Source organism: Chinchilla lanigera, unplaced genomic scaffold (assembly GCF_000276665.1).
Source record: "Chinchilla lanigera isolate Chin_1 unplaced genomic scaffold, ChiLan1.0 scaffold00090, whole genome shotgun sequence".
NCBI lineage: Eukaryota > Metazoa > Chordata > Mammalia > Rodentia > Chinchillidae > Chinchilla > Chinchilla lanigera.
The window spans coordinates 3,100,276-3,127,789 of NW_004955491.1; the positions used below are offsets into that span (position 1 = coordinate 3,100,276).

General features: G+C 38.5%; 1 protein-coding gene across 1 annotated transcript in view; it reads left to right on the forward strand.

The window, feature by feature from the left end:
* Nucleotides 1–27,514, forward strand: part of Cntnap2 (contactin associated protein-like 2) — a 1,999,509-nt gene that overhangs the window by 1,117,274 nt on the left and 854,721 nt on the right. Inside the window, exon 10 of the mRNA XM_005404887.2 lies at nucleotides 10,283–10,454. Within this exon, the coding sequence (XP_005404944.1) occupies nucleotides 10,283–10,454 (172 nt within the window). The remainder of the gene's footprint in view (nucleotides 1–10,282; nucleotides 10,455–27,514) is intronic.

The window sequence follows — 27,514 nt, forward strand, 5'->3', positions numbered from 1 at the left end:
CAAACCCAAAGTATCTATGTATTGTGGATTCTAACATCTTTGGAACTGATGATCACTCCTTTACCACCTGCCTATCCTTTCTTAGTTCAGTTGTTGTTACTACACTTTCAGTTTCCTTATGATTTTCCTCCTGTATTTCTGTCACCTAGATGATTTCTAAAAATCTGGTTTTGCCTTTTTTTTTGGGTTGAGTGAACCACACAATGTCTTCAGGCAAAGTCTTCTGCTATCATAGTACAATGACTCTTAAATCTCGCTCAGGTCCCAGTCTCTCACCTAACTATCTGTGTATGCTCAGTGTGAAGTGAATATTTTTATCTTAGATCCCCTGTGAATACTTTAAAGTCCAGCTCTGGGTTCATCCAATCTTTCTTATTCTTCTCCAGCCCCTTTTCTTCCCTCTCCTTATAAATCCAAGGCTCCCCCAGTGTACTTTCCATAGATAAAGGCACAAGCATCCATCCAGTTGCTCAGTCAGAAGACCCAGAGACTTTGCAGACATTTCTTTCTCTGTGCATTACATAGGGTCAGTGGACAGAGTCAGAGACAACTACGAACTTTCCCTGTAAAATCCATCCCATTTCATCTAACTGAGCTTTACTGACAAATTCTAGATAAGACAGGAAAATAGAGTGATCCCCAGTGGGTCACTGAATCAGCAACCTGACAGAAGTGAAGATTTGTTAATTAAATGCCATTTTATGTCAGAAAGAAAATCCAGACATGCTCATTCACTTGATCATTCCCTAACAAAGGCAGAGATGTGCATAAAATTTACATGCTGATGTAGGTTATTTTGTAAAGGGCTTTTTCTTAAAGCATAATAAACACCTTGTATCTTAAACATCCTCCATATAACTCATGGATCATTTTATGATAAATAAGCTGGTGAATTTTAAAATAGGTGAATTTTATTTCAATTAACCTTTTTAAAAGATACAGGAGAAATCCCTTATTTTATGAAATGAATATACTGGAATAGAAAAAAAATACTCAAAACACACACACGTACATGAGCAATGAACAAATCCTGATATAGAAGTCGTGACAAATTCTGTAACAGGAAATAAATAGCTGAAGGACTAGAGTGAGAAAATGGAGAGAATTGTTTTAAATAGAGCAGTCTGAGAAGAATCCCCTCAAAAAGTGATATTTGTGCTGACCTAAATGATAAGGACATCAGCCAGGAAGGAAGGAAGGAAGGAAGGAAGGAAGGAAGGAAGGAAGGAAAGAAGGAAGGAAGGAAAGAAGGAAGGAAGGAGGGAAGAAAGAAAGGAAAGAAAGAAAGAAAGAAAGAAAGAAAGAAAGAAAGAAAGAAAGAAAGAAAGAAAGAAAAAGAAAAAGAAAGAGAAAAAAAGAAAAAAGATAAGAAAGAAAAAGAAAGAAAGAAAGAAAGAAAGAAAGACTGCCAAGAAGGAAGAATTCTGGGCAGAAAAAGGTTGATTTTCCTGAGGTCCAACAAAGAGAAGAGTGTGACTGAAACGGTGATCAAGGTTGGACATCCTAAGCTTAGAGAACTAGCAAAGTAGATACATAAAAATATGAAGCAAACAATTCAAAATGAGGTTCATTTCTAAAGTATGTGTTGTGGGGATAAAGGGGTTGTATATAATTTTTACTTGCTTGTATGGTTGATACTGTTTTAATACTTAAATTAAAAGGACATATGGTCTGTGTGTTTGCATGTATCCTAATGTTTTTAAGCTTGAGAACCTCTCCATGTATAAATCTGGCTGGGAAGAATATGAATTTAAGCTTGAACAGAAGTTACAAATCAGAACAGTCTGTATTTTAAAGCCACAAAAGCCATCCTGACTTGATAAAATAAAATCTGTATATGATGATCAAGTGCCAAATGCCATGGAGAGCTCTAGTAGAAGAAAGACTGGAAGGTGTTGTTCGGTGCTCTTAGGAAAAACAATTTTCAGTGGCATAAGTGCCTGCCTGGCAAGTGTAAGGTCCTGAGTTCGATCCCCAGTACCAAAAAAAAGAAAAAAAAAAAAAAAAAAAGGAAAAACAATTTCATTGAAAATCCATCGGCACTGACTGCAGATTAATGTGGAAAAAAATGTAATCCAAAATAAGGTTCCTGAGTGTTAGAATTCTTAGCCAATATGCCATTTAAATGAGAGCATAAAGGCTTAAGCGAAGTATTTTTAAAGAATACAAAAGGCACTAATACTGACTTCAGCAAATGCCATGTTCCAATTTTTTCAGTATTCAGTAATGTCCCTGTATCTGAGTACACATCACACGTGTGGTCCTGCCTCTCCAGTGTCTACCAACTGGAAGCAAAGGAACTCAATCCTCAGTTATTTCTTGATTTCTCAACCTTACTATTCCTGTATATCTTATCATCCATAGACTGTCTCTCGGTTTGTGTTTGTTTACTGTTTCTTCGTGACCAAATCCATTTCATACACAGTTTATTGGCAGGAGTACTATAAGGCCATTTTTATTGTTAGTTTTGTTAGTTTGGTTTCTCTGTTTTTTTGTTTTTGTGTTGTGTGCGGGTGTTTTGTTTTATAGTACTGGAGTTTTAAAAACAAGGGCTTTCATACTAAGCTACATTCTTAGCCCTTTCTCTTTTAATTTTTTATGGTGAGACAGGGACACTCTAAGTACCAGAGTTGCCCAGGTTGGACTTGAACTTGCAATCCCCCTGGCTCATCCTCCTAGAGTGCTGGGATTCAGGTGTGCACCACTGCACCCTGCAAAGCCACATTCTGTTCTCCTCATTGCGAGCCATGTGATGGTCTTCATTGTCAATGGCTCCTATTACTGAGTTGACCTTGATCACCTATAAAGGACTGTTTTGCTCTTGAAATTAATAAATACTGTATGTTTAAGGAAATACTTTGAGACCATGTTGTGCTTCTAATTTCTACATGCTTCTTTAAGTATCAGTTGATAACTTCCTGCCTAAATATTTGCCAAAGTGTGGTTTTCCTATTTCTATATTTCTTTGCATTTATTAGTTAGCAAAGTCCTATATGAAAAGCTTTCTAATATTCTTCCTCATTTACTTATTCTTACACAAGCAGACACATGAGTTCTGATTTTATTCAAAGAGATGTGAGTCTGCAACAGTTTTTTCTTAATCTTTTCTTCCCTTTCCATCTTTCCATTGATATTCAAAATATATTTTGGATGTTCACATTATTCATTTTGCACTCAAATTGTACAAAATTGTCCCAAATTGGGCAGCCAAAGCCATTTCAAGTTAGTTCCTGTGTCATTCTGACATGACATTGTTATTCCTTGAATATTTCTTTATGATACAGCAAAATATTCCAGAATCACATTGCACTCACCCTCATGCGGCCAGGAAACCTGTTTTTTCCCTAAGGCATCCTGGATTTAATCAGCAGGGAAGCCAAGATCTGGTTTATAGGACTGTCTGTTGTCTCTGAGGTGAACCTGCTCCCCAGTGGGTAAAAGGAACCATCTATGTGCTGACCACTGCCATAGTTCCACCTATGGGCATTTGTATGTCCATCTACAGAGACAGTAAAGAACAAGTTCACACAGTTGGATTCAATTCCCACCAAAGCCCCCACAGAGCTCCTGCATACTTTCCTGCATTCCACGTTTGTGTCTTCCTTCTGACATGGAGACCAGGCTTCTGATCTTCTGAATGTGTTTATTTGCTCAGTCAATCCCCAGTTGCACCTGCTGGGCATTTCCCATGGTGTCCTCATGCGCCTTCCAGTGCTACCACTGAGTCACTGCCTGCTCTGCTCTAATTCTCTGATTGCTTGAGGCTCTTTTCCTCCTGACGTCGGTGGATTTGTGACTGTGTTATTCAAAAGTATAGACTAAACAGTGGAGATTAGGAGACATTGTACAGTCTTCAAAGATTATACTGAAGAGAGCAAATCATTGTAGACATCCTGCAGTATTCCCAAGCCTCTCTATGATTTCCCAACGTCACAACTATGAAATAAATGCAAATAAAGAAATCTCATGTGTACACGGTTTCAGACATCTGAAGTTTCCAACCTTACTTCCTGTTTGTTTTTTCTGTTCCATCAAATTAGCATTATAATTTACAACAACTTAGACTGGCATTTGGATGTCAAAACAAATGTCAACATGTTTTCACTGATCTATATACAAGGCTAGCTGGGATAACTGTACTGCTGAAGTCTAATGGTATATTGAAAGGAACAGTTAATGCCTATTTCTTTTTCTTTTTGAGCAGTTTTGCACGTTTATATCTGGTAATCTGAACAACTAATTTGGAGACAATATGCAATACAACAACCATTGGTGAATTCCCATTTGGCAGCAAGAGGGCTAACATAGTGAGTTAATTTCAAATCAGAAATCAAGTTTTTATATGCTAAGTCTTGAAACAAAAATTGCAAACATAAAGTAACATAATGACAATGATACTATAGAAGGTACAGTTCCTCAGCTTACTGATATGAGTGAGATACAATGGAGACAAGGTGACCATTGACTGTGGTTGATATGACACACTGTCAGCTTAGAGAACCCCATAACAATAGCCCATGTATAAATACTCTATTTTATATCCTGAATTCCTAGGTATAAATTAAGGCTCTAAATCAAAACATATAAGAGTTTTGCCTCTTTAATTTATACAAATTTTCTATTCACTTGACAGTTTTTAAGTTCTATTTCCATTTTATATCTATGCATTTCTGACCCTCAAAATCCTACCTGCAAGTTTGTACCTCTAAACAACCCTACTGTTAGTCTACTGGACAGTTAAATCCTGTGCTGTGGAGCAGAGCCTAAAAGCACCACAGATACTAACACACTAGTATTTTTACTGAAATTAAATTTTTACTGGTCCATAACAAAAACAAAACAGAAAATAGTACGTTCTTCTCTGGTTCAAAAGGAGTTAGATGACCTGGAATTTTATTATCAAAGATACAACATTTTTAACTTATTGTTACTTATAAGGAAATTGTCTATATTGTACCAGTCTTTTTGTTTTGCAGACCTGATTAGAAGTAATATTTTCTGTAAATATTTGACTTCTTCTTCTTAAAAACTATTTGAGAAAGTGGTGGCAGATTGGTCCTTATAATTTATAACAGTCATCCATTTTAATCTATCTATCATTGCATGACAATTACCTCAATCAGAGTGACTCAAAACAGCAATCATTTATAATCTTTTTCATTTCTGTAAAAAGTCAATAATTCAGGATCAGCTGAGATGGCCAGTTCTGATAAGGTCATAGTTATATGTTTTCTGGGGCTACTGTCTGTAGGTTTGATTAGGGTAGGGGCTCTACTTTCATACCTTTCACTCAGGGCTGGCTGTCTCCTGTGATACGCTTTAGTTCCTCTGCACATGGGTCCCTTCCCATCAGAAGACTTAAAGACTTCTCACGGCACCAGAACTAGCTTTCCTAGAGCAAGTGATCAAAAAAACAAGGTGCAGCCTCTAATAACTTTTATTATTTGATCATGGAAGTGAACTAACTCTGTGACTTCTGTAATAATCTATGCATTGCACATCAGCAATGATTTAATGTAAGAGAGAGCTACACAAGGCATTAATACTAGCATGTATGTAAAGTATGAATCACAATGTGAAGATTTATGACCATCTTGGAGACTGATTGCTGATTTCACCCTGTCAAACACAAAGATTCACATCTCTTCCATGTGTGAGGTACATGCTCCTGTCCCAAAAGGTTTTCAAAATTACATTCCACTAGAACATCTGCTTGGAACTCAGGGCCTTTTCTTCAAGTCAAATTAGCCCAGATGAAGCTCCGAGGGAGTCCCAAGAGGAAATGAAGCATGTGGGTTATTTCTCAAGTGCAGCTACTCAAGTACAGTTCCTTGCAATCTGAAGGCCTGTGATGATGTTTATGCTACCCATGCAGCCAATGCAGAGTAGTAGGATTTGTGTGGAGGAAATGGTTTAGGGTGTCTGGTTCCAAGGGGTGAAGAAGCACACTGGTCCATCAGTTCTGAAATCCAGTTGGGCACACTGGCAATTTGTTCATTAGGACTCAGTCTTTCTGTTTCTAAGAAATGATTCTCTATGATGCTTAGCTCTGCACTTCAGAGTCTTAGCTCTGCTATTCTGAAACCTGTTCCTTTTTTTTAATAAGAGGTAATATATATTTAGAGCTAGGTAAATTCATGCCCATAGGAAGTTGGGAGGTCAAAGGTCTATTTTGTATCATTTCTGTCCTTTTCCTACAAGCTGATGGTATTGCTAATATAGTTCCCTTAAAAATAGATGGGATTTCTATGAATGTTATGGAAGTTTATTGCACCTAATAAAAACAGACATTCATACTCACATAAAGATAGTTATTTTTTGCATAAAAACAGTGATCAGAAACCCTGTCTCCTCAAGTTTCTGATCTACAGAAGGAAAACTTTTATTGTTTAATGATAGGCTTTATGATGCACACAGGTAAGCTTTTTGAGCATCTTTTGTCTCACTAAATTGTTTTCTAAAATGTAATCTAATGTCTTTCTCAAATCTTAGCTTAAAATTTCTAGTCATATCTTCTTATCATCATTAGATCACGTTTTCCAAGTATTTGATCTTTGCCTGGAAGATTTTTCTTAATTATTTTTTACCATCTGGATATGCTATAATTGAGAAAACATTTTATACTAAAATCCATCAAGTCATAGCTTCTTTATATTTATCAGGTTTTCTTTAGCTTTTTTCTCTTTGCTTTCTTTTTTAGCACATGCAGAAAGAAGATATAGTACCTACAAAGAAGATAAAGTACTTTCAGTACATTGCCTGGAAGGGTCTCAGCTACATTATACAATTTATTAAGGATTTCATTTCTTTGTATATTATCGTAGTAATTTTGCTAAATTTTCCCCATAACATAGCAAGCACCCAATTTTCTCCCTTTTCCAATAATATTTTTCATACCTTCCTTCAAGCCATTGCTGATTACCTTCACAAGAATGATCAGGCTCATGGCCGACAGTTCCTTAAATGCATATACAGCTTATTTTCACATCCCAAACCCTTTATTACGTGGGAGTCAACATGCAAACTGACCTAGGGGGTATGATGAGGAATAAAGGAGAAAGAGAAAAATTTCCAAGTAAGGGGGATCACGGGGGCTCCCATCTCAAGGGATCAAGAGCATTAGGAGTCCAGACGGTCCCATTTTTTTGTTGTTGTGGGTTTGTTTTGTTTTGTTTTGTTTCCGTTACCAGAAATCAAACTCACGACCTTGCACTTGTGAGGCAGGCACTGTGCCGCTGAGCTAAATCCCCAGCCCCAGAGGGTCCCATTTTCATTAGTAAAACAACACAGTGTAGCAATCACTAATCCAGGGTTCAAGAAAATGTAAAAGATTAAGAAGGAACACAGTCTTAGACCCTGATATGTAATTTTTTTGTTTGTTTAGCTCTCCGCTGATCTTACCCTTCTCGGAGGGTATTGTAAGCATCGGCATTCCTGCACACGAACAGGGAGGGGGCAGTCCTATTTTTAGGTTTCTGTTAAACTTATCTTCCAGTATCAACTTATTTATTAATTAGCTATAGTTGTATAATAACACTTGCAAGAGAGTTGTGCAACTCTCTTCCAGTAAACTGACAACCATGATAATGTTTCTTTACCTCTCACAGCCTCTCCACAAACCTACTCACAGTCATGGCACGGTTGTGACTTTCCCGAGAGAAAATCACACAACCCACGTTGAAAACCAGCCTTGGAAATCACTACTACCACCACCAGTTGGTCAGCTTTCCATTCTTATCCAGGCACGGCCTTAATTCATGGTGACAGGGGGCTGGAAGGGTGCAGACACCAGTAGGCAAGGATCAAAGGAAACCCTGGAGGAATTTCAAGGGCAATCTCAGAGGAGAAAAAGAAAAACCTAAATTTTACTGGATATGTAGTATTTTCTCCTATCATCATCTTTTCCTAGACTACGGCTCGTGTCAAAAAATGAAAGGCCATGAGGACATCAAACTGAAAGTATCAAACCCAAACACTCATTGTTATGAGTGACTGATGAAGTCTTGTTTTATGAAGTTAATTATACCCAATTTGTTGTGATCAGTGTTTTTATGCAGCTGCTTTGCCTCAGAGAAGCTCTTGTTCTCAGAAGTAGAGCCACTCATTTTGAAATCTTTCAGAGTTAGTGGGGATATTTAGAGACTTCCAAGAATTCACAAAAGCAGCACTAAATGATAGTCTTATTATGAGTGGTCAATAAAGTTACAGCTGGGTGTTTTCTCTCTGCTAAGTTTAGACATTACATCCCATTCAGTTTTATCTTGATTAGACAATTGAAAATCATATGTGTGCATACAACTATTCTAAATAGGCCACTTATCCAAGATCAGCATTTTCCTAAAGGGCTAAGTCAATGCAAATAAAAAATGTGGCTTAGAAAAAAAGCACACACACACACATATACATAAATCATGTATTCATATTGAAATAGAGCCTCTAATTTTTGAATCAGTAAAGTTAATTTGAATGTAATCCTATTTTTATACACTGCTGCATTGATAGAATACAGAATATATCTCTGTGATTAGATCTTTAAGGAGGTTCAGATGACAATTACTAGGTTTTAAATATTATAACTCATTAATGAAGTGAGAAAAAAGAGAATTTTAATCACACTGCACTACAATAGAGACGTGCACTGGTCAAAAAGAATAGGATCATTTAAAAATCTCTTAATGGTCAATTTCTATTTTCATTGAAAATTTACTTTTATCCTTTTAAATGGCATATGTTCATTCGAATCCCTTCTGTATAAATTGGCTTTTGCTACAGATAAAATATTAGATGAAGTTAATTTCTTAATAACTTCAAATTTCTGAACATGCTAATTGATGCAGTTTAAATTTGCCCAGTAGGCAAATTTGATAAGAGGAACAATATAAAAACAAGAAGATTTTGAGATCTAGAAATGTCATTCCCTTATGGCCTACAAATTCTTGATGCATGGAAAGTACTACATTTTTCTATTGAAAAAAGCTTAATAGTAATTGATTGGTGCTAATATTTTGAACTTGTTTAGCAATAAAACTTTTACTGTATGATTTCATGCCTGGTATATGTGCATTCTATTTTCTAATACAATCAGTAGCGATATTTACTATAGGCTTTATTTTCCTTGTTCCTCTCTGTTACATTTTACTCCATCTGTTATCATTTATACAGCTGTACCGTATCAGATACCTTTTCTAAGATGGGTATTCAAAGCAGAGTACTTCATTTATGCCTGATTTTGTCTTTGCATGTTCCTTTGGATTTTATAAATTGAGAAATCATTTGTGATGCAAATATCTCTTTGAATTGAGTTCAGTATTGACCCATTAAAAGGTTACTCTTACTACTAATGGTAGGAAGTTCTGATTTTCACAGCTGAAGTCTTAAGAAAATGGAAGAATGTTTTGAAAGTGGAAGAGACAGGAAAGTGGAAGAGACAGGAAATCAGGCAGTTGAGAGGAAATTCAAGTTCTGTGTCTTCATCACTAGGGCAGGGTCAGGCTAGGATATTGTCTTAAACAATTTGTCATCGCTGAGACAAAATTCCTCTTAAAATTCAAAGTAAAAGGAGGAAGGGAAAAGTTTATTTTAGCTCACAGTCTGTAGAGGTTTCAGTCCGTGTTTGACTGGCTCCAAGGCAGGGTATCCCGCAGAGAACAGTGCAGAGGAGAAACAGTTTATGGCAAAGCAGGACAGGGAGAAGGCCTCTGAAGCAGCAAAAGCCAGCCTTCTTTCTGTCTCTTTATATCCATCCAGGCTACCTGCGCCTTGAGTGGTACCACCCACATCTAGGGTGGGCCCTCCTATTATCCAAACCTAGAAGTATGCCAACCTTATCAGTGGACTAATTAGTAATCACAAACCCTTGATCCCAGGGTCACATACTTAATCTCAGCATCACACATCCTAGATCCAGACACCTCTGAAAAGCCCCACCTATGACTGCACGAGGCTTTGAAGGGACATCCAGACCCAAGACATAACAGCTATCTAACAATGAGCCTCAGACATGTTGAGAAAAATATCAGAGAAAAAATTGGGAAGACAGCAGATCACAGACACAGAAATTCAACTGGTAATCCCGTAGAATTAACTCTAACTTCTTCCTCTGAAATAAGCTCACATTCTCAAGAGACTTCAACTCCTCTATGATAAACACAACATGAATAAAGAAGAATAAAGAAACATAGCAACCGGCTATGATGTCTGAGACCAGGTTAAATATCCACAAGAATTTTAGGGAAGCATACTGGACAGCAGTTTTACAATTCCCATTTCTTCTGTTTCCTAGGTTTTCTGAACCAGAAGAGCAACTCAAGTCACTCTGTTCTCCAGCCTTCATTCCAAGGATGCATGCAGCTCATCCAAGTGGATGATCAGCTTGTCAATTTATATGAAGTGGCACAGAGAAAGCCAGGAAGTTTTGCCAATGTCAGCATTGACATGTGTGCCATCATAGACAGGTAAGCAGGCTGTTCTTCCTACCCTGAGGTGTCCAGACTCTACAAATTCATGCCAGGAGAAGCAAAACACCCAAAGGAAAGAAACAACAACAGCAAAAACTAACTGGTTGGGAATTGTCAATTGCACTGAAATTAACGGTGGCAACATTTACATAGAATATATGATGCTCCAGCATGGTGATGTATTATTTCATCCACCTTTAGTGAACACGAGGATTGTACAAATAGTTTTGCAAACAACAGCAGTGATAGTAGGACCCTGACCGTAGTTTTGCTTCCTGTGCCCACAGCAGAAGTGTTCCTTCTCTCTTTATCTGGGTCATGACCCAGTATCACTATATTGTACCCTCCAAAGATATTTTCTGAAGGAAAAGAAATATTACAAGGTGTTAGTTTGCAAATGGTGATTTACTGACACAGATAACTTAGAATAATTGATTCTCCTTGCAACATACACATATAGAACTATTACAGAAGCTAATTTTTATTAGTTTTTGCCAATCTGCCAAAAAGCTTTTCATAAAGACTGTAATTGAATTCTCACAGGGTAGAAAGATACAATTTCCATATGAAATATTATAATTATGCTGCACATACTAACAGCATACTTCTAAAAATGCCCTTTTTACAACATTAAAAATTTTCAGTATGGGATATTTTGCCTATAAAGAGACTATATCTAACTAAGAGATGAAGTTAACCTAATGAATGAACATGATCTTCTAAGCTGTTTTCAAATCTTTTGAGGAAGGACTATCTTACTCTGAAAAAAACATAGTTTCATTAATTTTTTTATTTGGAAGACAAAAGTTCATTAAAATCTTTAATGCAAATAAGATAGCCCTTCTATTCAGTTTGCCCCCCAGAAAATGCAGACCGTAAGTCAGTATTAATCATAAGTGGAGATTCTAAGGGAGTCATTTAAAGACATAAAAATAAATCTTATGATAAAATATTTTATGATAAAAAATCTTATGGTAAAATATTCTAGTATGAAGTAAGTTTGCTTCCACACAATCTTAATGAAATGATGTTCATGTGAAAGGTAAATTACAGTCTACTTTATTTTATAAAAATATATTTCTTTCAAGCCTAAGTATGTTTTTAAGACAAAGATAGAACAAACAGTTTATTTTCTATTACATATAGAAGAATATGGGTAGTAATAGCCTAAGCAGTTTATATTTAAACAGAATTGTGAACAATTCTAGTTGAAATATACTCCTAATTTTTGATCCATTAATAATGTATTAGTTGTTATTTCTACCTGAAACATGTGGTAGCAGTTATTAGAAAAGCTGAGAAATGGATATTTTAGAGACTATTTTTCTGGTATTAAATATCTGTCCAAACATTTAATATTTGTTACCTATACCAGATAGTTGGCTTTCTTTGTAATAGTTATACAGTACAGTGAAAAATTTTAGTAATAGTCTTCTTTTCATGTCAGTAACTTTAGTAAGACAGTAAGTCCTGTCAGTAGTGCTCCGGTCACCTCATTCAGCTTTGTAATCAGGCTGCATTTTGTATTGCCAATTTACTTCAGAAAGTACACCCTGTGGCCATTACATGCGAATTATTTGTTGCCAAAGAAGTGAGATTTTGTTTTACTCTAATGCCAATAGTAGTAAGTTAGCTCGAAGAAGAGTAAGTGAGATTTTGGTAAAGGAAGAGAAGCTGATTGCAACACTCCTGCCCCTCGCCCTGTAAGGAAACCAATGTGAGGAACATGCAGGAGAGAAAACATGAATTTCAAATGGTTGTGTAAATATCTTTTTCCAAATTAGTCGAGCTCAAGGATTTCCATGTTGCCCAGTCTACTGTCACAAGGCAGAAAAAGATGTACTGTCTCCTATCCTTTAGAATGCCAACCTAGATTATCTATGGGGAAGAAGTTTCCTCTAACATATTCTACATGTTTGCTAAACCCATCATGAACACCATTTTCTGCCTGTACTATTGTTTTCAGGGCACCAGTTTCTGCATGTTAAATATCAATAGGTGAGCTTCATCTCCTTCTTCATTTAAAATGTTCCTAGTTTAAAATCTTAAGGAGTGAAGTGCTGTATCTTTCTATATATGATACATGATCTTATTAACTCCATTGACTTTCAATTCCATTGAAAACTTCGTAGCACTATGTCCCTTAATCTGCATTTCATGCATGTCCTTTTCTAGTACTGGCCCATCCAGATAATCTCTAAGAACATGTGCGCATACACTGTAGCACATCTCCTTACTAACAGAAACATCACAGTTGCCCAGTATCTACCAGTTAAAGTATTCTCTAAAGAAGCCTACTTTTTCTTACTTTACTTTTCTGCTTTCAAATTCCAGCTTGATTGGAGAGTTATTTTTAAGGAAAAAATGATAAATGAGAACATAGGATAAAAAAAATAACAGCTACTACAGGCTTGCTTTTTATAATGTATTTAGAGATAATAGGAGCAGCTGCAAGGATTTGATGAGTAGGACGTAGGGAGATAGTTGGGAGAAGATGATTCTAAAAGAGTTTTTCTGTCTGTCACACTGGAATACCCTGTGATTTTTACTTCCTTTTCTTTCTTTGTGTGTGCATGTTCACATAGCTTGTTTTGCTTATGAGTTTGCTTTCTGGACTCTTAACATAGCAATGAATCAAGGAAACAGCAAATGTACCGAGCTACAGAATTAGGCACTTGATTCTTAGGTGCTAAATGCATGCTAAGGCAACAGGTACTGTTCTAGGTAGTAGAGATGGACTATTGAACAGAACAAAGTTTTGTGAATATCTGATGCTCACATTCCAGGGTAAAGGAAGGAAGGGCAGATGCAAAATGGCAAATATAGTAAAAAGTAAAGAATACAGTACATTAGAAGGAATAAATGATATAGGAAAAAGAAGAGAAAATTAGAGCCACACATGGAGGACTGGCAGGCCATAAGACTGAAATGTTGGATTGGTGTTTGCAGTGTTGGCCAGACTAAGCTTCATTGAAAAAACAGTGAAAGACCTAAAAAGAAATTCATGATTTGGCCAAAAATCACTCCAGGCAGAGATCATAGTTAACTCTCCTGCCAGAGATGCAGCAGAGAAGCCAGGGTGTGGCTTGGAAGGGCAGCAAGAGTAGCAGGAAAGGAGATCAGAGTGGTCCTAGAGGCCAGGTCCTAGGGACACGTAGCTTGTGGTGAGGATTTTGCTTTCATTCTGAGGGCCTTGGGGAGGCACTGCAGCGTTCTGAGTAGAGCAAAGATGCCATGTAGTTTGCATTTTAAAAGGGATGAATGGGGCTGTGGGGAGAGAAAAGGAGGCAGCAGGAAGTCTAATTAGAGGGATGTTCTCATTTATCACCCAGAGAGAGGTGCCAGTAGCCTTCCTCCAAGGAGTGGCACAGGGGAAGGGAAGTGGGTCAAGTCTAAATGTATTTAGGAGGCAGAATGAGTAGGATTTCATGACGGGTTAGGCGGAGGGTGTGAGGAAAAGGCAGGCAATGAGGGCACAGCTGCATGATTTGGTGAGAACATCTGGGAAGAAGGAGCTGCCATTTCCTCAGATGGGGACAGCAGGAACTCAGGATTAACCTAAGGGAGTGGGAAAGGAAAATGTGTGAGAGGGAACCGTCCATCGGAAATGTAAGTAGCAAAGACAAGAAGATAGTTGGCCAAGACACACAGATAAAACAGCAAGGGTGTACACTTACTGCAAGTAGAAAAGAAGTACACCCTACGGGGCAAGAGCAGGCCAAATAAAAAATCAGAGCACCATGAGGAGAAGAGGGAAGAGTCTTTTCAATCCAAAATTTCCCAGTCGGCTTGCCTCGCATGCACATAAGTCACTGAAACATTTGTGCTATCAAAAATTCACTTGACACCTTGGCAACTATAAACTGTCCTATCAAAAAGTATGCCTGGTTTCTCACCAGATGTAAATCAGGAAGTGTCTTTTCGTTGGCTGTGTCCATATGCAAATAAAGGACAGAAAATTGTACTTTTCCTATTGGTCCACATAAGCTCAATATCCTTTTGGCTCCTGTGATTTGTACAGATCCTTTTTTGCAGGGGAAGCCTCTCAGTCAACCTGTTAGCTATGGGTTTTTATGAAGTTTGATGCACTCAGCCTAGATGGTTGTCTGTTTTTTCCTTAATTTCCTACTTCAATATTGCCTTTACATCACTGGATCCTGGAAGCCAAATATCTTTGGGCGCCTGACCTATATTCAGTTCTCAACCATTTTATCTGACTTTGGTGCTGGTGTGAAGACTTAAGACCAGGAACTTCCAGAAACACTCCTAGAATGCAGGTCAAGTTCAGGTACCTTCTCTCCCTCAGGAAGAGCCACAGAAGCTCATCAGCCATTTCAAAGTGCAGGAGGGAGGGAGGGGAGGCAGCAAAGAGGCAAGGAAGCATGATGGGCCTGGAATCAGTCATGGAAAGTCCTGCACGCATCAGTCAGAATTTGGGAAACTTGCAGCGCTGTCCTTAGAACTTTTGAATCCATGTGGTTACTGTTTAACTTGCTTGCCGTGGTCTCATCTGGGTAGGAAGGCACTGGTGTCACAGCAGGGCTTACAAAAGTGGCGGTGGGCACATGTGGCCTAGCAAGATTAACCTGTTTTGTAAGTGATCATGAAGTCCATTCTGCAAGTTGTGGTTTCCATTTGGAGCCTCAGGCTGGCCTTCCCAGCTTCACTGCAGCCAGAGAGATGTGTTCTTTTTGTCACAGGCACAAGCAGCAAGTGACGCAGCCCTGGAGTGACACAGCTCTGGCTCCTGGGGAATAAGTGGGAGGGGGCTGTGCAGGTCCTGGGAAAGTTTCTGTTTTCCTAATGCGCATGTGGCCTCTTCCCTTCCACCACATTGGTTTAAAATCACTCAGGATGCATAGAGCTTTATGGTCAGGAAGTGTACCCCAAGCAGCCCCCTTCACTGCTTCCTACAGGAAAAGATCTTAGTCCTTATTTAGGGAAATCAGCATGCATTAAATATTTGTTTCTTCTTGGAGCCAAAAGCATCTGTCCTCTTCCCATCTTCCATATCCAAAATCTACCCAGTGCCATGTTTTTACCAGAACACAAGAGGGACAAACTTCATAAGCATGGAAATGGCTTTGAAAGAGAAAAAAGTTGCATTCCATTGAGATCACCTAGAGACTGGTATTTGGGGACCAAAGCCATGTAGAGGCCAAAACTGTTACAATTTGCACCTGTCTTCCAAAGCACTGTAAATTCCAGTAAAAATATCTCATTAGAATTAGAATCTTTTTTTATTCTTTTCTGTCCGTGCAAATATATTAGGAAACAAACATTCTAGATAGCATAGAACGTGGGAAAGGAAAAATAAATACCCCAGTTTAAGCACAGCCTAAAAAATTACCCCCTGAGAAATTGTGAATAGACTAGATCCTATGGCTAAGTTAGTAATTAAGTATTCATTATATTTTTGGGTGGAAGTGCAGAATCACAAACCCAGTATTTATTTTTTAATTCAAGGCTTTCTTTTCAAGAACATCCACCCCGTTTGATTTTTTTTTTTTCTTGAAGGACAAGAATAAAAGTTGGACAGATGCAATACAAGATACCTCAGTATGAAGTTGAGTGTGCTGGAAAATTAACAAAATCAGTCCAGAAGGAAGCCACAAGTTTCTATAAAAGCAGATTTGGAATTATAGTTCTAACTTAGATTTTAAAGAAAGCATGTAATGTTCTTCCTTAAAAGCAAATTAATCTTCATTTGTTTATGAGACCATATTTCTAATCAGCAGCAAAATTAAATGCTCGAACACAATAATTCTCCTTTGTGTGTGTGTGTGTGTGTGTGTGTGTGTGTGTGTGTGTGTGTGTTTTCAGCCAATATGGGATTCAAACTTCCTCAAAGACCACATTCCCTTCTGAGGGGTGCTGTCCCATTTCAGAAGTTCTTGAGTCAAGGCCAGCTGACGGGACATCTCCTAATGGAAGGAGTGGGACCTGCTCAGGGGCTCTCCTGAGGTTAACTAAGGGCTTACTGAGGCTTCTCAGAGTGCCTGGACTGCTTCCTGCCCTGCCATATGCTCCTCCTGGCTTTGGAATATAACTTGGCTACTACTGGACTTACGATCCAGGAGCTGAGTAAAGTGACAGCCAACCCTAATTTGTCTTGGTTTTGTTGCTGTATTCTGAGGTTTTGTAGACTCTTTCCAGATCCTTGGTGTCCTGAATAAAGGATTGGATAAGACAAGTGAGAAAAGCAGTGAGGTTTTACATTCATTAAAGGTAGGAAAAGGAGTACCCTGTGCAAAGAGAGAGTGAGGCACTGAGGAACTTCATACTGGCCATGAGGTTCATGGCAGAGGTCTTTTGTATGCCTCCTTCTTTAGGCTGACATCAGATCCAGGCCATGCTATCAAATACCTGCTTGATTTTGTGCCAGAAGATTTGAAAGGCACACTGTCTGATTGGCCCCAGGTACAGGGCTCAGAAACTGTTCTGCATGTGTGTCCTGGATCTCTGTGATTGACAGGTCATGCCTACTTGCTCATCCAGTTAACCACACCCTAATCTCCTGCCTCTGTTTTAGTATGAAAAGTCCTATATCTGGAGAAAGCCCTTAGTTCTGAGTAACTCGGTGACTCTCGATCTGTATGATCTTTGCTTTCCTTATTGTAGTTAACCCCTTCATCTAGTCTACCAACTACTCAGCATTTATATAGACCCGATAAGGGCATACAGTAGCTTCTACATCTTGGGGCTATATGCAAATTGCAGCTAATTATGGTATATAAGTGGCAGGGATTAGGAATTTAGGGCAGTTCTATGTCTCAGCACATCTTGCCTCTGTCTCTACTTCATAGATGCTATATCAAGTGGGATTTGCTTTCAGGGTCTATGGTTTTATTCTACCTTGCCAAAAATATGCCCACACATTTATTAAATTTTGTTCTAGTCTGGGATCTAGAGACAATGAGCCATCCTAGCACCTTTACCTCTCTGAGACTGATGTCATTCTTCTACTGTGTGGATGGTCACTGTACAAGAACAATTAGATAAGACATAAACTAAACCAAAACATTCTTCTAGATGAAATAAGGAAGACAAGAAAGACAAATATCACATGACCATGCACACACGTGGAATCCAAAAAAGTTAAACTCATAGGTAGAGAGAGTAAAACACTGTCCACTAGTCTTAGGGTTAGGATTGGGGACCAGGAAAATTCTGGTCAAAGGTAGGAAATGTTAGATTAGAATAAGACGCAGGGATCAATTGTACAGCCAGGTAGCAACAGTCGATAACAACGTGCTATATTCCTGAAAATTGCCAAGAGAATAAATTTTAAATGTTCTCCACACAAAAAACTATATGAAGTAAAATATATATTAACTACCCCAATTTAGCTATTGCACAATGTATGCATATTTTAGAACATTTATATACTATATATGTAATTTTATTTGTCAGTTTAACACATGCATGGAAACTAAACTAAAACTCACTTTCTCTTAAGATATTTCAAAATTATTTCCACTATAATAAGGCAGAGGCCTGTCTCACAAATGTGAATATTCCACAGTGACAAAATTTGTGCTAAATTTTCTGTCTCTTCCATCTGGATCTGCCTGGCTGTAAAAGGCACCCCTCGAAGTCTGACTCCTTCTGTTTTTCCTTCATACATCCACAGGCAGATCACTGCCTTTTGGTTCTTTCTTTAGAAATGTTAAGGTCATCAATTAGGCTGGTGTCCAGCTGTGCTAGGCTTCTTTTACAATGGCAAACACTTTGTCTTTTATCATTAGGTACTTCCTTCATGACTCACACTGTAGACTTCTGGGAAATTTCTACTTTCACTTCAACATAATTATGCACAAGAGCTCAAGAAGGTAAAACCTCTGGCTCATAAACTATGTCATCTGAAACCTAATACGGCTCATTCCTGACATCATTGTGGCTTTAGATTCAGCCTAATTCCAAAGCAACAAGAGCAAGCTGATGGTTACTTGAGAACTTGGACTAATTTCCCAGGATTTGGATTTTCTTTTGGGAAACACTTATCAAAAACACCTTTTATGCAAAAGTTACTCAGTCATAGATCTAACCACCAGATTAAACATATAGGAAAAGAATAGTTACATGATCTGGCTTCTATTTTCTCATAGTTCATATTGAAATTCTTTAACCTACATGAGTCTGTGTCTCTTTACCTGAGTCTGAATCTCATTGTATAGCAAATAGTTATGTTCTTTGTGGATTCAGGATGAATCAGCCTACTGGTAGGTTTCTTACAAATATTGTTTCTCGGGGCTGGGGATTTAGCTCAGCGGCAAAAGCGCCTGCCTGGCAAGCGCAAGGTCGTGAGTTCAGTTCCCGGTACCAGAGAAAAACCAAAACCAAAAACAAAACAAATATTGTTTCTCACGCTGGCCAGAATTATTTGTAATATTAGGTGCACAGCTCATGGTATAATCTTTCTTGACCTCCGATTCTAGCCCCAGGTTCCCCTTGATCTTTAATTCTATTGTCAAAACCAGTTGATCTCTTTTAGAAAAGAATCCAGAGAGGAGTTTCCTGCTTATACAGAAACCACGATCTTCTGTCTGGCACAGAAACTTCAGTTCAATGAACAAAAAGTGTCACATAGTGTCACAAGTCCAGGCAAACCCAAGGTCAAATCAGTTATCTCTGCAACGTGACTTCAAAATGCCTTTATTTTTAAGTATTATCACTTGCTAGCATGGACCCTTGCTTTAGTAGAAATGGAAATTTAAAATAAAGTACATATTTCAGGGGAAAAAAGCTTTCCATGGAAAGTTACAACAAAGTTAGGAACAGATTCCACTCAGGTGGATGGAGGCAGCACACTCTGACTTGGGTGTAGACCAACCCTCTCCAACAGAGGCAGGAAGTCAGTTTTCAAGGACTAGCTGATAGCTGGCCATTATGATTTGTATCTGCATGTCCCCCCCAAGTCCTCATGCAGTCATGGGGCAGGCTTCTAGATATTTGATTGATCCATAGTCCACCACTGGGATTATGGGTGTGAACACTACACCCCCCCTGGGGCAGATAGTTTGCATATGTAAGGGATAGAAAGAGGCTGCTTGCTGCCTCTCCTCCCTTTTCCTCTTGCTGCTTTTGCTATCTTCCGCCACCATGAATGATTGCCCTCTGCCATGTGCCACCCTGCCTTGGAGTCAGCTGAGTATGGACTGAAACCTCCACAGGCTGTGAGCTAAATCAACCTTTCCTTCTTTAATTCTGGGTGTAGGGTATTTTGTCCCAGCAACTAGAGAAAAGTAACCAAGACACTGGCCATTATCTCAGTCCTCGTGTCATAGCTCTGGAATCCTCATGGCTGAGGGATGGTCTCATTCCCAGGAAATGGCTACCTTTGTCAGTGTAGGTCTCAGTTATATGGGTCTCTTCCTTTCCTGAAATCCAAATGATCACAAGTTTAGGACAGTGGCTGGGGACTTCTGGGTGTAACTGAATGTCTCTGGAAAACTCTTATATTGGTGTCTAAGTTTTGAAGGGGATGGGACCGTGTAAACTCAGGGCTAATCAAACCTATCTGGCCAGTTCTTAGAAGGATTCTCCTTCAATGATCAACACACTCTTAGGTAGAACAGAAAAGAGATTTGACTCAAGATTTACAGTAACAAAGATACAAAATGAAGGTCAAGCATTGTTCTGCTTTTAGCTACTGACTAGACATCTGTAGTTCCAAGTGAAAAAGTCATGGTTTGTCACACACACACACACACACACACAGGTTTTTGAAGTCCCAACTGTCCCAGCAGAACACACAATTCATGCTTTCAGTGAGTAGCAGGTAAGGGCCCAGGATGTTTCCCATCCCTATATCAGTGCCTCAATATGTCATGCCTACTTCAGTACAAATAAAATACTAGAGTTGCAATTTTTTATTTTTTACAAAAGGAGAGAAATTATATAAGATAACTCCCCCAAGTGGAAACAAAGGGAGGAAAAGGTGATTTAACCATTTTAAGATTCAATAACACCCCTATTGTTTGATGTATTGCATATATTAGGACAGAAGAAAATTATATTTGCTTTTGGTGTGGCGTATAGCTGTGCTTTGACATTTAAATCCCAAGGAAGGCCTAGTGCCTGAAAGTAATGTCAGAGAAACAGCCATGTGTTTGAAGATAAGCAGAAAGGAAACAAAGATAATCAATTTTAACATGTAGCTATGTCAACTATGGGGAGATTTAAGTAAGTCATTCAGTTTTATTTTTTGTTTCTGATATTACCTGAGACATTAAAACAACAGCAAATAATTTCTAAAACATTTAAAATATCAGTCTTAACGTATATTAACTTCTTATAACAAATGCTTTTTTCATTTGTGTAGATATGTTACCAGGGCTCTGGGGTGCTATGGGCTCCTTCTAGAGATACTTCCTTGGTTCTTGCTGTCCTAAACATTGAGTTGAAAACTAAACACACAAAAGATAGTGAGGTTTTATATTTTTAAAGTTAATTCTAATGGTACACTTTTGATATACGTAATGATCACATTCTGCATAGGGAATTTGTGCCTGTGCATGACACATCCTTATTAAAGACAGGAAAAGGAGTATGCTCTGTAGAGGGAAAGCAGGCTGCCGAATGAGCACAAAATGGTGATGAGGCTAACAGCAATATCTTTTCTATCCCTTGCTCCTCAGGCTGACATCAAATCAAGCATGCTATCAAAATCTGGCTTGATCTCACAACAGAAGAACTGAAGATACCATTTTCTGATTAGTCTTAGATGCAGGGCTTGGAACTGTTTTTCTGTGAATATATCCTAGATTTCTGTGATTGACAAGTCATGCCCACTTGCCCAGCCAGCTGACCATTCCCTAATCTTCTGCCTTGGATACATGGCAAAATTTTGATTCAATACCATACTCAGGACCTATTGAATTTGCTCTCCTGAATGAACTTTCCAGGCAACAGTCACCATTCCTTCTGTAACAGATGGGGCCTGGTACTCACAGCTTGATAGATGAGGAATTGAAGCTAGGAGGCCACCTTTCTTTTTCTCTTTTATGTTCTCAACATGTGTGAGACTCAGTTCTTCATTGCCAAAACTTTTCTTGTGAGTCATCCTTCTGGTTGTACTGTTGTGGCTAAATTTAATAATAAATACATTTTTAAGTGTATCAGCCAAAGAAGTGATAGGAACCTCAAATTGGCCTTCCAAGTAAGCTTTTTACTCTCATCACAGAGAAAGAATTTCAAGATGTGCCAGTGAGAATCACAGGAAGATTTATTAGGCAGAGTTAGATAGTAAGGAGAATAGGAAAGGGCCTCCAGTTAAGGTAACTGGAGGAGCTCACCCCATGCAGAACTTCAGACTGGTCTGCTCCCAAAAGCACAAGAGCAGATTATATGGGTTATCTGAGGTGGCCATTCAGTCATTATCTCATTCCTGGTTTCATAGCCCATGGCTTGAGGGGTAATTCGGTCCCTATTACATGATTGTGCTTGCTTGGAAGGGAATTGCTTCTATTCCATCACTAGGTAACTGCTACTGCTTCTAGGGAAGCTGTGATCTCATTATGGGGTGGTTTTCAAGGCTCTACTTTTCCTAGAATGTGGGAGGCCTTGTAGGTTTAGAGACAGCTGGGTGTTGCTCTGGGGGTTTAGAATTGGGCATTGTAAATTTGGTATCCCTGCAAACCCTTATAATTACTTTAGTTCCTCTTTCCTGGTGCCCTTGGTCTTGAAGGAGGATGAATAAACTAGGTGAACATAGGGTGAATCAACCCTTACAGACTCTTCTTAAGCAATTATCACTCCTAGGAGCAGAGTTGAGCACACATCTGTCCCAGAGTTTTAAGATAATAAGGGACACATTTAAATGAATGCAGGGATGCCAAGCTTTATCCTTTTAGTTGACTTAGGGCTCTACAGGCTCCATTTCTAGGTCCCAGTTACAAATCCTCCTTTATCTTAATTCACCCCTCTATCTCCAGGGAATCAGTGTATCAGCCAATTTGGCTTTGGAAGTTTTCTGGCCAGGTTGTAAAGTAGTGTATGAGATGGTGAGTCTTTGGTCATAAGCTTAGTGAGTAAAGATTCGGACACAGGCATGGATCGCTTTGGATAACTTTATTCATGGCTTCCAACTATAATTGTCTTCTTTCTACTGGTCTTTATTTCTTCCATCCTACCTTGACTAGAGACAGAAAAAGAAAAAAAATGGTATTAAGTAAGACCAAATGAAGAGGTTTAAAAAGACACATGGCCAAAGCCAAACACAAAGCCATGCACCTGGTTGGCTCAAGGCAACTGTGAAAACCAGCTTGGACAGATAAAAATGAGATGTATTCACTCATATTCATCACTAGATTTTGTTAACCACGGAGCACAGAAGGTGTAATTTACAGGAATGACGTATCAGAAAGGGTGGAAGATGGGGACTATAGACTTCCAACCAACTGGCTTCTATCAAGACTCCCCAGCAATTGTCTCCAACAGATGACTCTTTGAATTTATATTACACAGGGTTTTCAGTTAATTAAAATGGGCACACTATATGTCTTTTTAATGACTTCTATCTTCACTGAATTTCATTACACCCAACATACTGAAGACTTGTACTGTTCTCCCAGTTGGACTTTCAAAAAATGAGAAGTAACCTTCACTTTTTCCATTTGCTTCCTACTAGGGAAATGTTTGCAACCCCAATAATGGGGGAGGGGCATGGGAAGGGAGAGAAGCAGGGAGAAGAAAGACAAAACTCACATCACTCTCTGGTTCATCAGAATGGGACACTTTAAAACTGCCATTAAAATAAAACTCAGGGGTGAAAAACTAAAGAGTAGTGTGTATTGATGATAGCAGTTACAATGACGTTTTGTTTGAAGTATTTTTCTGTGGTAGTTAAATAATCTATAACCTGAGAAGAGAGGAACAAGAGGCATAGATTTATGATTTCTATGCTAGGAAAAGCAATTACAGAGAATTAGAATTGCCACATTTTTTTGCGTTAGTTGGCTGAATCTTTTTTTTTGTTTTTCATTGTGTGGTTAAGTCTACTCTGTCCAGAAATTAGTCTTGGGCAAGCAGCAAGCTGATATTTTTAAGGAGGATTGTCTAAAATTCTGACTGCACCCATTGCTCTAGTAGAGGTACTTTGTCATCTGTGCTTGTGAATCCATTGAGGAGCTTATTACAGCCTGAATCTCATTTTGCTTACCACATTCTGTGTGCATTAGCTAGAATGTTGCATGAACAAGGGAAGAATGCAGATGGAAGGGGAATTTATGTAGGATTTTTGGAGCAGTGTTGAAAAATGAGTCTGTAATCAATTCTGACAAACTAATTGCAATATTGGAAAGCAGGGTCTTAATCAACAAACAGATTTTTAAAAAGTAGACCATCACCTACACTTATAATAAGGATAATCCCTCTAAGCACATACAACATTTGTTTATGGGATTAACTTTGTTTTCCTTCAACAAGTGGTACCTATTAAACTTTTATTCTGGTAGTTTAATGATCTCTGCTTCTTTGGCACAATTCCAGGAAGGCTACATCAACATGAAAATTATTTTCATGGTCACACTTCCACAAAGACTCCCTCTGGGTAAATAGACATGACATGAAAGTGAATTGTTTTTCTTTTTTCTTGAAACTTTAGACATTTGAATATTAGAGAGGAAAAAGTGACATTCATAATGTTAGAAATGGCACATACGCAGAAGAAAGTTCATTGTACATAACAATGATAGTTCATTGACTCAAAGGACATTTGTTAATATCCTATGAGGGTCAGGGCACTGGTACTAGTCTATGGAATGAGAAACCGAAAGGTTTAGAGTAGATTCTTCTCCCAGGAAATATGCAAATTCAACAACGAAGGAGGAAACTTCATAAGAAGTGTTAAAACGATAGTAAGCATGTGCTCATTAGACAAATCCAGGTGATGATTTCCATAGGAAAATTACTGTGGGCTGCAAAGGATTCAAAAAGGAAGTCATTAGGCTTTATGAAAACTTTAGCCTCATATGCTGAAAACAACAGGGAAAGATCAAACAGGCAATGCAAAGCTATAAGCAGAAGATAGGAGGCAGGAATGACCATATCATACTTCTGAAACTACAGCAGAAAGATTAGAGAGTCAGAAAAAGTTGAAAAGATATGTTCTTCATCCATTCTTTCTTTTATTTTTTATCGATACATATCTGTAGTATGTTATGATTACACTCATCTTGGGCAATTGGTACATGTACATGACATTTCTCAATTCCTCTTCATTCACGTTTTTATCCATTCATTTCACACTTTCTCCTTAATTGCTATCATGTGTGAAAGGTACTATTAACCTTGATGCAAAAGACACAACCCTTAGGACCCTACTTCCCTAGTGAATGATGAAAAGGACATTGCACAAATCTGCCACAGTGCAACCCATTAATGTGTACAGTCAATACCCACTAATAACAAATGTGTGTGGGGAGGGAAGAAATTGGCAAATGCCAAACCTAGAGAAGGCATAAGGGATAGCATCTCTACTTCTGCCCGGGATCCAGGTTAGGATGGAGGAGATTACAGAGAACCAAATCACAGGCACATGGGATGGACATTTTAGCAGCTGAGAAAAATATGCAGAAGCACAAGGTGTGTGGATGGACTTGGATATCCACAGTGAACTCAAGCAGTTACAGTGACTTATTCTAGAGATTGGCCTCTATTAACAAGGGATGATGGGAGGCTAGAGACCTAGGAAGAACTGAATGGCAAATGTTCTGAGTGTTTTCTTATCTACAAAGAGTGTTGTAATCTATCCTTTGACCAGTAGGGTCACTGAAGAATTTGTGGGGTGGTTGGGTTTTGCATTACTGACATTTGAGCAAAGACGGAGGGAGCTAAACTAGTTGGTGGCAATAAAAAGAGACAGGAAAGGCTAAATCCAAAGTATTTAGGAGTTGAACTAAGGAGAGGGTAAGGGAGCATGGTAGCAGGAAACAAGACCTGTTTCTAGAGCTACAAACAACGTTATGGAAAGGTTAAGAGTTGCTTTGGTTAGTCCTAGAAGAATGTGGTACCTGAATATTTCTTTAGTAATGGGTCTGCCTGTTAGAATAGCATATGTGTGAGATCTGGAAAATGAGTAATGGGGGAAGTAAAAGAAAACTAAGCCAGGTGAGGCAGAGTTGGTTAGATGTGCAGGTAATGAGATCTTGAGTAAAAAGGAAGCCAAGGGCTGCCAAGAACTACCCTGTTCTACACGGAAGCCACTAGCCGCATGTGGTATTGGGCAATTACAAAGCACCTGTGTCTAATCCAGATGTGCTACAAGTACAAACTACACAACAGGTTCTGAACATTGACAATAAAGAAATATATCTTGTCAATAATCTTATATTTGTTTCATATCGTGTTAAATAAAACATATTCTCAAAATCCATTTTAGCTCCTTTTGTGCAGTTAGCAGAACACTTAAGCTTGCATAAGCTGTGGATACATAGTACCATTGGTCTCTGATGGTCACATGGTATTACTGGGCTACAGTCATCCCCTAGACAGTTTTAGTTGGAGACACTGCGGCTAAAACTTGATGTGCAGCTTCTTTGTTAGTCTTGTCCACTGGTGAGTTAAAAGGTTCATAAAACTTTTGATAGGAGTCAGCAAATTGTTCTTTGGATCTTCTTTTTTATTTTAGAAACAATGAGGGTCCCATTAGGTCTGCAAAACTGGCATCATTCAGAAGTTCACAGTCCCTTTTAATTAGTTAGAAGTTTCCTTAAGCCGAGTCAATCTCCAGAGAATATCTTTACAAACTTAGAAGCCAGATGTGTTGATTTTCTTCTGGAATATTAATTCCCTATTCATTAAAAATAAAATAAGAAGTATTTAATGAGAAAAAAAATGAAGCCCAAAGTAAGTAGAAGATGTTTTAGTCGAGTTAGAACTTTCTGGTTCAAAGATCAATGTCTTCCAGTAAAATATCTGTCAGTTATACAACTGTGTGTGTGTGTGTGTGTGTGTGTGTGTATATACACACACAAAGTCAGTATGCCTACAATTAAAGTTTAGGTCTCGGTAACAAATTGCTTTCAGTTGCCAATAACACAGACCCAACCACAGGTCCTTACATGAATCTAAAATTTATGTTGCATAGGTAAAGTGATTAAATAGACTATCCAGAGCTTATCCCAAATAGCATCTGAGATGCTGACTCTAACATTCTGCTCTTGTGTCCATTGCTCACGGTGTTTGTTCCTCTAATGTCCAGAAGCTAAAAGAACTCCAGATATTTCATCCAATTTTCATGAAGAGAGAAAGAGGGTCTGTTTCCTTTTTAAAAAGATGCCCCAGAAGTTGCCGGTAACATTTTCCCTTCCTGTCAGTGGCCAGATTCAATCACAGTTGCAGCAAATTGCCAGACACCCTAGGACTTAGTCTCACTCTGATGGTCATGTGTCTTCAGAGAAGCTCCTGAGGAGGAGGAGGAAAAGCTCTAATGGGGCAAACAGCGGCCTCTCCCTCATCGACCTCTCAAAAACAATAAAAAGTGGCAAACAAGTCATGTTTCCAGAAAAAAAATAGTTGTTGCATTACTTATGTAATTTACTCAAGTTATATGCTTTTATTTTCCCCCAAAGAATTAAAAACTAAATATATTTATGAAGCTTCAGGCTCAGGCAATGGACGTTTTGATGCAAGAGTGAAGAAGATGGAGTATCTGTCCTCCTGGAGTTCATGACAGAGTGGCAGAGTTGAGAATTTGTTCTCATTTGCGTACTTCTCCCATACTTGAAATTCTTCAATCACTTATCATTGTGTTTTTTAAAATAGCCAAGATACTTAAGAGCACAGTAGCTCTAAGTTCTCTGTGGCCTGGATTTATCTGTTTTTCTACCTTTGACTCTCACAATTCTCTTCCATTTCATCTACACCCCTGGCCAGCAGTCTGCACTGGACCTGCACCTTCCATAGGGCTCTTGCCGGCCCTATTCTCTCAGTCTGGAATCACTCCACCCCTGCCACCCGTCACCTGTCTTGCTTTCCTATCTCTCAGATGCTCATTCATCAGTGACTTCAGAGAAGCCACCTCAGACTCTGTAACACTAGGTTAAACTATTTTT